This window comes from Panthera uncia, assembly GCF_023721935.1.
Source record: "Panthera uncia isolate 11264 chromosome E2 unlocalized genomic scaffold, Puncia_PCG_1.0 HiC_scaffold_20, whole genome shotgun sequence".
NCBI lineage: Eukaryota > Metazoa > Chordata > Mammalia > Carnivora > Felidae > Panthera > Panthera uncia.
This window is the reverse complement of record NW_026057589.1, coordinates 25,518,119-25,529,142: the sequence shown is the minus strand read 5'-3', so window position 1 is coordinate 25,529,142 and position 11,024 is coordinate 25,518,119. Positions and strand designations below refer to the sequence as shown.

Genomic DNA, 11,024 nt, shown 5'->3' with positions numbered 1-11,024 from the left:
TCTCTGCATCTGTCTCTCTCACTGATACCTCCCACTGGTCGTGTGGAGGCCCAAGCAGGGCGACCACCTTCCCTGCTGACCAGCAGGAGCCAGACTGTCACAGAGCCCACTGAGCTCTACCACCCCAGACCCTGGGCGGGGGGAGGGGGGAGCAGAAGAGGGATCCCCCTAGGGCTGCACCCTCTAGGACAGGACACGCTCTGCAGGGCCTAGGGGGCCAGGCAGGGCAGAGTCAGACATCATCACTGGACAGGACCTGGGGCCGGACCTCTTGGCCTGAAGGGCTGTCAGGAAAACCTCTTCATTCTACAGGTGGGAAACGCACACGGGTGCCCTGAGTTGTGACAGGTGTCACCTCTGAAGAAGAGAAAGCAGGGAGCCCAGCCCAGATGCTTCAGGCAGCATCTGCCAGGGGAGGAGGGTCCCCTGGCAACCTGAGTGCCGCTGAGGCAGGTGGTTTGGGCCCAACCACCCCAGAGGCCAGTTGTGGGTCTAGGGTCCATCCTAAGCCTGCATGACTTCATCCTAACTTGAGGACACGTGCAAAGACCCTGTTTCCAAATATGCTCACGTGCCCAGGTTATAGGTGGACATGAATACGGGGAGACATTCAGCCCCATGAGAGGTCTCTCCATGTGGCCGCCAGCTACCCCACGGATGGCTGGATTCCAAGAGCGAACGCTCCAAGACAACGAGGTATTTTAAGGACTCAACCTGGGAAACCACACAGTCACTTCCAGTCTGTGTGGAAGCAGCTGCAAAGACCCACCCTGATTCTAGTGTTACATTGAGAAGAGCCACATGCCCTAGAGCAGCACAGAGCGAGTGCTTGGAGTCGCACACAGCAACAGAGACGAATCCCAAACAGCACCGACTGCAGACTCGAAGAAGCAGAGGGCAGAACACCATCTACTTAGAGCTGGAGGTCCTGCCCTGCAGGCTGTGCAAGGGTGCACTGAGGACGCCCATTCACCACACTCACTGGTCGTCTTTTAGGATTGGGGCTGTGGCCCTGGATGAACGCAACGTGGGGGGCCTTGCATCCGAAGACCACTATGAACTCAGCAGTGAACTGAAGAGAGTGCTTAAACTCAACCCTTCTGCACATAAGCAGGAGAAGGTGACCAGAAGCTACCTGTCCCCTCAGGCATGGCGTGGCCCTACGGTTGGGCTCAGTACGCAGTAAGTGAAATACCTCCACGTTGGGTGGTGGCCGGCAAAATGGCTCAAGGAGATCGATCCCTTGCTTCATTACCGTGTTTTTTTTCCAGAAGTCCCATTTGAAGAATCTAAAAACAATATTGCAGAGCACTGCCGAGGGAAAACTCAGAGACGTTTTCCCAGGCGGGGCCAGCAAAAAAGTGTCCTGGAGAGGCGAGGGGCCCAGAAACCCAGCTGCAGGGTGCCCAGGGAGGGAGGTCTACCGAAGACCTTCCCTGCGCTGAGCTGGGACTCCCAAGGATCAAATCTCTCCCATCCCTCGTCCACCCAAGTGGCCTCAGCGCTGAGCGGAGCCCAAAGCAGAGCAAGAAAAAATGTCCCCAGGGAGTTGTGGCCGGGATCAGACCCGAGCTTCGCCGGCCTCGGCTCAGGGGCCTGGAAACGACGCTGGCCTAGTCAGGAAGGGACCTTCATGCCGCCTCAGGGACCCCCAGATGACGCGCTCACACACCAGGAAGGTGAGCCCACGGAGAAACTGAGGCCGCCCCGCCCACCCGAGGCTGCTGTTCTAACCACGGCGAAGCTCACCTCCTTGTGTGCTGGTTGAGCGCTGGGCCGGAGCTGGGCCGCTCGAGGGGCGCCGGCGCTCCAAGCGCCTGGCTCAGAGGGAGCGGCTGCTGGGACGCACCGTTCCTCTTGTGCCCGCCTGAGCCCCGGCCCAGGGTCGGCCACCAACGGCCCTGGCGGCGCCGTGGGTAGACGGGAGACGAGGGGGAAGCTGGCCGTACAGGTGCGCGGTGCAGGTGCTCAGCTGGGCGGCACAAGGCCCCGCCCCCCGGCTCGGCCCCGCCCGTGTTAGCAGAGGGGGCTGTGCCCCGAGCAGGCCCCGCCCCGAGCGTCACGGCTGAGGCCGATGGGCGGAGCCGCAGGCGGCGGAAGAGCTCCGAGCCGAGAGGTGGGGACCCGCAGGTAGTGCGGTCGCTCGCGGGGTTCCGCAGCACTCCCTGGTGGGCGAGGCGGGGTCTCTCTGTTCGGGAGCGGGGACGCAGCTGGCGGGGTGCTGTAGGCCCTGGGGTCCGTTCAGCTGACGAGGTCGCCGGGCTGCGGGGGGGACCATGTGGATGCTGGGTGGAGGCTCTGGGGGGCGCACAACTGGCGGGGAGAGGTCTCTGGTTCCTGACACGCGACCCCCGCCCGCCAGAATGGGCAGCAGCTCGCTGTCCGAGGACTACCGCCTGTGCCTGGAGCGTGAGCTGCGGCGCGGCCGCGCGGGCGTGTGCGGGGACCCATCGCTGCGCGCGGTGCTGTGGCAGATCCTGGTTGAAGACTTCGACCTGCACGGGGCGCTGCAGGACGACGCGCTGGCGCTGCTCACCGACGGCCTGTGGGGCCGCGCCGACCTGGCCCCCGCGCTGCGCGGCCTGGCCCGCGCCTTCGAGCTGCTGGAGTTGGCCGCCGTGCACCTGTACCTGCTACCCTGGAGGAAGGAGTTCACCACCATCAAGGTAGGGCACTGGGCCGAGAGGGCTCCCCTACCCAGGATGCTCTGTGCCGAGGTCAGAGTTCCCTGGGGGAACCTGGAAGCCTTGGGGGCAGCTCTTGGCCAAGGTCCCCCTGGACACTCGCAGGGCTGAAAACATGGTGTGGGTGGAGACCACCCACCCTGGGTGCCTGCCTTCTGGGTCGGGCGGGGCGGAATCCTTGCTCCTCAAAACTGGAATCACTGCTCTCCCCAAAGTGGCCCCGCGGCTCCTGTAGCACAAATCCTAGGACAGGTGCACGAGAGGAACTTGAGGTTGCATGATCACCCTAATCCCTCCATGATCCCATTTATAGAGGAGTGTTGGGCGGGTGTATCCCCTATGAAGTAGGCACGAGCTGGGGACCCTGCACACCCTGGGGGTCTGGACTAAGTCCACCACTCGTTCAGGTACGCAGGCTGTGTCCAGGGCTGGCCTGACCCCTGTAGGTGAGCTGCCAGCCTGCTGAGGGGGCCGGCATTTGGCCCTCAAAGCTAATTTCGAAGAGTAGGAAGGTGCTGATGTCATTGGGCACGTGGGCGAGTCCACCTCCGCCGGTTGCCATGGCAGCGGCCGCTTTTCTGTCTCCCCCGCCCCTCCCCCCTCTCTCAAAGGGTGAGCTCTAGAGCTTTATTGCTTCATGGGGACACCTGCTGGTCAGAAGTTCAAGGGCTTTTCCATTCGGATAACGGGGCGGGAGGCACCCTTACTTCAGTGTCGGTCAGACCTGGCTGCAGTCTGGTCCTACTTCCTCTTGGCCGTGTGGCTTAGTGCAGGTTACCTAAGCTCCCTGAACCGGTTTCCTCGTCTGTCAAGCGGACACAAGAATAAGCCAGTCCCAGGTCTGTTGTGAGCCCTGAGTACGATGCTTGCACGCGGTAGTGCTCAGTCTGCGGGACGTGTCGTCCTCAGCTAGAAGCAGAGGAATGCTGACAGGATCCCAGAGTGATAGAATTTTAGGACCGGGAGACCCACACGACCGTCATCCTCAAAAAATGCGACCCGGGAGGCACTTTCCTGTCTGGCGTTCCCGGGCTCTCCGCCCAGCTGCACAGTGGAGCCTCCCCACAGTACAGGTGGTGCACCCACGTGGTGGCAAGCACAGCTGGATAAAACGCGTGGCTAAGCCTCGGTCTCACGGGAAAGGCTCTCCAAGACAAGTGCAAAGGCGAGTTCAGGACGTGTTGGGGAGGCCACCTGATCGGAAGGGCAGATAAGCACCCCTATTTGTGCAGGACCAGATCTCAGCAAAGCCCCGGGGGTGACAGGAGGTGGAGGAGACCCCGAGGGAAGTGAGATTTGTTTCCCTCCCCGGCCCCAGCAACTAAAGCGGGTCTCGGGAGGTGGGCCCTAGCACGCATTGCTGAGAAGCTCCTCCCATGGGCGTGTTAGCACAGCCCGAAACTGCCCCGCTTCTGGGGTGAGGCTGGTGGCCCCTGGAGCCGGCCAAGGCCAGAATGGAGGTGAGTGTGGGCTGCTGGTGACCGGGACCCTCCTCCGCAGACCTTCTCCGGGGGCTACGTGCACGTGCTGAAAGGTGCCCTCTCGGAGGACCTCCTCATCCAGAGCTTCCAGAAGATGGGTTACGTGCCCAGGGACAACCACCGCCTGACGATGGCTGCCCTGCCACCCGCCTGCCAGCTGGTGCAGGTAGCCCTGGGCTGCTTTGCCCTGCGGCTGGAGTGTGAGATCCTGGGCGAGGTGCTGGCCCAGCTGGGGACCAGCGTGCTGCCAGCGGAGGAGCTGCTGCAGGCCCGGCGGGCCAGCGCGGACGTGGCCTCCTGCGTGGCCTGGCTGCAGCAGCGGCTGGCCCGGGAAGAGGAGCCACCGCCTCTGCCCCCCCGGGGCTCCCCAACCGTGTTCCAGACGCAGCTGGACCTATACCGGGACCTGCAGGAGGACGAGGGCTCGGAGGAGGCCAGCCTGTACGGGGGGCCCTCGCCGGGCCCCGACTCCCCTCCCCCAGAGCTGGCCTGCCGGCCTCCACTCTGGGGACAGAGCGCCAAACTGTGGGGTGCCAGGGGAGGGGCCTGGGAGCCACTAGGGGAGGCTGAGGTGCTGCCACAGGCCAGCAGCCCGCCGTACGGGGCCTTGAAGGAGGAGCCGGAGCCAGAGCCGGACGCCTTCTCCTTCCTGTCGCTGCGCCAAGAGCTGCTAAGCAGGCCCGGAGACCCTGGGAGGTCAGGGCGGGTCAGCCCCCAGCGTGGGTACGGGCCCAGCCCCCCACCCCCCGGCTACCAAGCACACGGCTGCCTGGCTCCCGGTGCCCTGCCCACCCTGTGCTGTGACACGTGCCGCCAGCTGCACGCCCCGCACTGTGCCACCCTGCCTGCCTGCCGTCTAGGTCACACACTTCGTGTGCTGCTCGGTGACACCCAGCAGCGCCTCTGGCTGCAGCGTGCACAGGTGGACACCCTCCTCTATGATGGGCCCGGGGCCCGACCTTAGGCCCAGCCAGGCCCTGGGTCAAGTGCTTTCCAGAGAGTTTCCGTGGTGCTTCTCTGGGCCTCATCACTCCTCAGGCCTGAGCCCTGGCCACCCTGCCCCCCGGGGACTCCTGGGCACAGCAGGGTGGGGGATCCAGGCCTCACAAAGCAGGAGATGGGCTCCTGCCTTCCATGGAAAGCTCTTGCCTGGGGCTGGCCGGCTCCCCACCCCCTGCTCCCAGTGTTCCGGACTATGTCCCAACGTGCTGGGTGGAGTCTAGCTTGTGTCAGCGTCTCACCACCATGCCTACTCCCATGAAGGGCCCTCTCCCTCCTTTCACCCCTCCCCCAACCCACTGAAGGGGCCCAGCACCCAGCCTGTAGCTCTTGACCTATCCCTGTAAGTTGTGGTTCAGGACACGTTGCCTCCCTCTGAGCGCCCAAGGGAGATTTCCCTCACAGGGGTGCCCTTGGAGGCCCGCAGGTGACACCGTGGGCCCCTGAGCACCACCGTGACCAGCCCAGGGGCTCTGCCAGGTACGTGGCTGACCTAGCCTCTTGCCGATGGAACGAGCCGAGGGCTGGCCCGAGACGAACCCACGTGCCCTGGTCATCGCTGGGCTGGGAAGTTGGGCCCACACGTGGAAGAGAAACAATCCGATCTCACAGCAGAGTGTGCAGGGTCCCGAGGAGTCCAGAGAGCAGGGAGGCAGGCAGCAAGTGGGGCCCGGACAGGCTGTGCCACTCGCTTCCAGGTGGAACATGGGGCTTCTGAGCAATCAGCACCCCACAAGCCACCTTGCTGGGGCTCTCTGCTGCACAGGCTTCCCACCTGATCATTCACCCTGGGCCCAGTGGTAAAGATGGGAGCCAGGCTCTTGAGTAGCCACCTGCTCAGACAGACTCTCAGGGCGCAGGCAGGCGGAACCCCTTTTCCTGGGGGGGAAGGGTCCCAGAACATACTAACCCACAGGACTGGAGGGGACAGGTGCCTGTTTCTGTGCTGGCCCCTCCTCACTGGGCACTCTGCCCGTCTGTCTGTCCCACCTCTCCTTCCCAGCACTCAGAGAACCACCTTCATGTCATGAGTCAGAACCCAAAGTTCATTAAAGGACATTGAACCTGTTCACGTCTGTTAGAAAAACTTTCATCTCTCTGAGCTTCTGTTAGCACCCACTCATGCCCCTTCCCGTCTGGGCCTCAGTGTGGGGGCAGGGACAGGGCCCAGACCCCAGTCCATCAGGCAGGATGTGACCCACACCCGACCCCTCCTTCCCATCTGAGTGTCACCAGCCCTGCTGCTGGGGCGGGGGCGGGGGCGGGGGGGGGGGGGCTTACCAGAGCCTCAGACAGACCCTGGGGCCCAGGACGGGATGCAGGCAACCATGTGGGGGGTCTGCCCATCCCACGCTAGCAACACCCACTGAGATGGGCCCAGCGGCCCTTTGTTCCTGGGAAGTGAGGGCCTGAGCTTCTGCACGGCTGTAGAGGGCCGACTGTGGGCGTGGCCATGGGTCCCCAGACTGAGTGTCAGGCCCTTCTCGGGTGCACCCACCCTGCTCTTCTGGAGAAGGGGGTGCAGTCAGCTGGAGCAGCTGGTCAGTGTCAGTCAAAGGGTGAGCCGGATCCTAGCAGCGTCGTCAGCCCGGACCGCAGAGACCTCCCGCCAGTCACGGTCACGGCTTGCAGCGCTTGCTCTGGGCCTCACACGTGGCCGGAACAGCCCGCTTGTTGCGGTGGTGGGGGAAGGTGGGCATGAGCTCCGGCTCGCAGGCTGCAGGGAGAGAGCCGTTCAGCGCCGGGTGGGCGGGGGATGGGGGAAGAGTGCGCTCCGGGTCTGAGAACCCCGCTCTGCATCTGTGATGGGCCCTGGGGTTGCGTCTTCCTCTGCTCCCATCAGAGAACAGTTTGTGTGGCCAACAAGCACCCACACCGGCCTCAGCAGGCAGCCCCTGCCCGCCCAGGGCCCACCCTCCACCTGGGCTCCACCCGGAGCCCACCACACCACCCCTTCAGGGGCTTCAGCAGCTCCGCGAGGCCGTGCCCCAACACCCCACCCTGGACTACAAGGGCCACAAGCCAAGCCACCTGTGGAGCCTGGTGGGGGTGGGGGTGGGGGTCTGGGAGACTCACGCAGGGGCTTCTCCTTGAAGTAGGAGCTTTCCAAGCCGTCTCTGGCCGTTGCCCTGGAGAGGAGGCCTTGCTGTTAACAGGACCCCCAGATGCCACTGAAGCTAGTGTCCCTCACACCTGCCCGGCTCCGCGGCCTCTGGTTCAAATGTCCCAACGACAAGAGGTGAGTGGCAAGTAGGGGACTGGGGCCCAGAAACAGATGGGAAACTCAGAACGGGCTCCGTGACCTGGGTGGGCAGAGACCACCCAAACTGAGCGGCTGGCCCTCCGCGCCTGAGTCCGGGGGCTTCTCTGCGGCAGCGTGGCCTGTGTTGTGAAAATCCCCCTATAAAGGGCCTGGGTGTGAGGTGTCCCCACTCCTGCCCGCAGGCGAGGTCGGCACCTTTTCTTGGGGTCGTACATGAAGAGGAAGTTCAGCAGGCGCAGGCCGGCCTCCGACAGCCACGGGAACTTGTGCTTCAGGTTGTTGTATGGCTGCTTGCGCAGGCTGTACTGGCCCACCAGCGGCAGCCTGGAGAAACCCTGCGGGAAGCGGGAGGTGAAGCCGCAGGGCTTCGCGGCAGGTGAAGCCGGCCTGGGCGGGGGGTGACGAGGGCAGAGGCCAGGCACTCACCGGCCAGATGTTCTCACTGGGTGTCCCCAGCAGCTGTACAATCAGGTCCACCTGGTGGATCTCAGAAGTGCCGGGGAGCAGGGGCTTGTGAGCCAGCAGCTCGGCCAGGATGCACCCCACGGCCCTGCAGAGGAGAGCGGGCCTCACTTCACGCACCGGCTCGCTGCGGCCACACACCTCGGCCGAGTGCCACTTTGACGTGAGCCGCTGAGGGCAAGTGCCGCCCCACATGCCTCCCGCGTGCTGGGGTCAGGACCGGCTGGAGCTCGGGAGGTCACCACGGAACGTGACCCAGTGCCAGATGGCCTCTGTGGGTGGCGAGGGCCGGGCCTTTCTGCTGCAGAAGCTGTGTTCTCACACTTCCCCTCGGGATCCCAGGTTTCTCCCCACCAGGAGCTGGCAAAGACCCTAGCCCTGCTCCGGCCCCTGCCGGCCTCTCCCCCAGGCTCTGGGAGCTGCCTTCACCCCTCACCACATGTCAATGCTGGTGGTCTGTGTGGTAGTTCCCAACAGCAGTTCGGGGGCCCGGTACCTGCAAAGAGAAATGCACTCTGCAGTCAGCCTTCCTGAGAGCTGGCCTGGGCGACCGGATGGCCAACCCCAGCTCAGGCCCTTCCCCGCAGTGCTGCAAACGTGGACGGCACGCGCGGTCACGGCAGCTGCTGCTGGACAGCCCCTGTGAGCAGCAGCGAATTCTCTATGCCACGCGGGGGCTGGCTGACACATGGCAGAAGGTGTACGATTTCCATGTCCTCTCTATAACCACAACCCTGCTGTGCTTCTAAAAAACATGAGAAGCAACTCCAGAAAGCTGTGTCAGCCGCCCACCCTTCTGTCTGAATCAGGCTGGGTGTCCGGCTGCCCCGGGCAGGGCAGTCTCACCAGCCTTGCTGTCATCTTGCTGTCTCAGGAAGTGTCCTAGACCCAGCCTCCAGGAGTATGTGCAGCCCTCTGGGGCTTCGAGACCCTCAGGGTCCTTCTGCAGCTTTGGCCTGATCAGCGCCCCACACTTCCCTCCACCAGGGACACCTCGTCCCGACAGACTCACCAGAGCGTCACCACCTTGGGGGTCATCGGCTTCACTGGGATGCCATAGGCCCGTGCCAGGCCAAAATCCGCTGCGACAAAGGCAGAAAGACGAGGGGACAAGGGTCACCGGGGGAGGGCTAACGAGCTGCTGTGTGGGAGCCAGCCCTCAGCCTTCAGGGTGCTTGTGAGGACTGACCTGCTCCCCTGCCCAAGTGGCCACACCTCCCACAGAGCCAGCGCCCTGCACCCACCTGTCTTCACACAGCCTTTGTCAGTCATGAGCAGGTTGGAAACCTTCAGGTCCCTGTGACAGAAAGTGATCACTAGTTCCCAGGGAAGTGAGTTCCATGGGGTAATTACGTTGCCTCCTAATTGTATGTCACAGGCACACTCAAAACACTTTTCCTCCACATCCTCTGTTGGAACTTTTTAAAGTTTACTTATTTTTAGTAATCTCCACACCCAATGTGTGGATTGAACGTACAACCCTGAGATCAAGAGTCACACGCTCTCCCGACTGAGCCCATTTGAGCTTTCTGGGCACCCCCGTTTAAAACTTTTTATTATTTGTTAATTTGAAATTAAAAAAAAATTTTGTAATGTTTATTTATTTTTGAGAGAGAGAAAGAAAGCATGTGCACATGAGCAGGGAAGGGGCAGAGAGAGGGGAGAGGGAGACAGAAGATCTGAGATCTCAGCACAGAGCCCGACCAGGGGCTCAGACTCACTAACCATGAGATCGTGACCTGAGCCAAAGTCAGCCGCTTAACTGACTGAGCCACCCAGGTGCTTCTTATTTATTTTAAATATTTATCTTAGAGAGAGAGAGGGAAAGAGAGAGGGAGGGAGGGAGGGAGAGAGCATGTGCAGGGGAGGGACAGAGACAAAGGAAATCAAGAATCCCAAGCAGGCTCTGCACCATCAGTGCCAAGGCTGATGTGGGGCTTGATCCCATAAGCTGTGAGATCATGACTTGAGCTGAAACCAAGAGTCAGAAGCTTAACTGCTTGAGCCACCCGGGCGTCCCAGAACTTTTTAAAAACAGGGAAGGTGGGCAGCAGAAGGCCATCCGGCAGCTGGAGTAGCAGAGCTCTCAGTAACTTCCTCAGGAAGTGGCAGAGCCAGGCAGCAAGCCCAGGCCTAACTTCCTCCCGTGCCCATCCCCACCCAGGGCTGCACCGGCTGCTCCAAGATACAAGAAACCACTGCTGTGGGCCTGGAAGATCCCCCACTCCAACCTCTTCCACTCGTAGCATTTTCTCGTGCGTAACGAGACTCCAGGAGGGATCTGTCCACACAGTCAGTCCCCCAGGTGGAAAGCAGGTGCTGTTTGGGCCTGGATCCTGCCCCAAGGAACAGTTAGAGAAATGCACCGAAGCCAGGTCACCTTTCCCCTGCGTCATGAGGGCACATTTGTCGCTTCGGCACCCCCCGCCCCGCCCCGATGATGCCATCCCCCACCACCTGAGGCCCCTCCTACCTGTGGATGATGAAGTTCTGGTGCAGGTACTGAAGTCCTCGGAGCACTTGAAGGACAATGCACTTGACCTACACAAAGGCAGAAGGCATCAGTTAAGGTGATACACGTTTGGCGCAAATGTGGACGTGCACCTGCTCCGCGGCCCCCAGCCTCACACCTGGGCCTCCGAGAACGGTGTCGGCATGTTCTCCAGAAGGCTGGCCAGGTCTTGCTCACAATAACCCATCACCAGAAAGATGCTGGAAGGAAAGGGGAAACACACGGAGGCTCGCACGTCCTCCTAGGCCACAGGACCCTCCCCGACTGCGGGAAGGACAAACTGTGCTTGGGGAAAGCACAGGGAGGGGACGGGCAGGGCGGGCTCAGCAGACTGCGTACCTCTCCAGGTGGTTCCCAACAACCACCTCCTTCAGCTCCACGATATTCGGATGGCGAAGGCGAAGAAGCAGCGTGATCTCCCGAAGGCTGCTGATGGGGACCCCTGCAGGCAAACCTGCAACTCAGCAACCCCACCCTTGCACACATGGACCCCTGCAACCAGACCTGCAACTCAGCAACCCCCACCCCCGCACACAAGGACCCCTGCGACCAGACCTGCAACTCAGCAACCACAAGCCCTGCAGACAAGGACCCAAGCAACCAGACATGACCTGAGCAACCCC

At 62.2% G+C, this 11,024-nt stretch overlaps 2 protein-coding genes across 5 annotated transcripts in view; one reads left to right on the top strand and one right to left on the bottom strand.

Annotated features, from left to right (window-relative positions):
- Positions 1–1,615: 1,615 nt before the first annotated feature.
- On the top strand, positions 1,616–6,252 carry SPATA2L (spermatogenesis associated 2 like). Of its 2 annotated transcripts, XM_049622793.1 has the most exons (3): positions 1,616–2,130; positions 2,363–2,666; positions 4,185–6,252. In XM_049622793.1, the coding sequence occupies exons 1-3, from the start codon at positions 2,075–2,077 to the stop codon at positions 5,127–5,129; spliced, it is 1,305 nt and encodes a 434-aa protein (XP_049478750.1). In that variant the 5' UTR covers positions 1,616–2,074; the 3' UTR covers positions 5,130–6,252. The 2 variants fall into 2 exon arrangements, with proteins under 2 accessions (XP_049478750.1, XP_049478749.1); XM_049622792.1 differs by having other exon boundaries at positions 1,617–2,666.
- Positions 6,197–11,024, bottom strand: part of CDK10 (cyclin dependent kinase 10) — a 14,093-nt gene continuing 9,265 nt past the window's right edge. For 2 of the 3 annotated variants that reach the window (XM_049622795.1, XM_049622797.1), the window contains exons 4-13: positions 10,741–10,843; positions 10,520–10,601; positions 10,363–10,430; positions 9,134–9,186; positions 8,902–8,971; positions 8,326–8,385; positions 7,854–7,977; positions 7,623–7,762; positions 7,241–7,293; positions 6,197–6,881 (exon numbers count right to left, since the gene is read on the bottom strand). In XM_049622795.1, coding sequence (XP_049478752.1) covers positions 6,784–6,881; positions 7,241–7,293; positions 7,623–7,762; positions 7,854–7,977; positions 8,326–8,385; positions 8,902–8,971; positions 9,134–9,186; positions 10,363–10,430; positions 10,520–10,601; positions 10,741–10,843 — 851 coding nt within the window. In that variant the 3' untranslated portion in view covers positions 6,197–6,783. The remainder of the gene's footprint in view (positions 6,882–7,240; positions 7,294–7,622; positions 7,763–7,853; positions 7,978–8,325; positions 8,386–8,901; positions 8,972–9,133; positions 9,187–10,362; positions 10,431–10,519; positions 10,602–10,740; positions 10,844–11,024) is intronic. The other variant, XM_049622796.1, reaches the window with a different exon arrangement.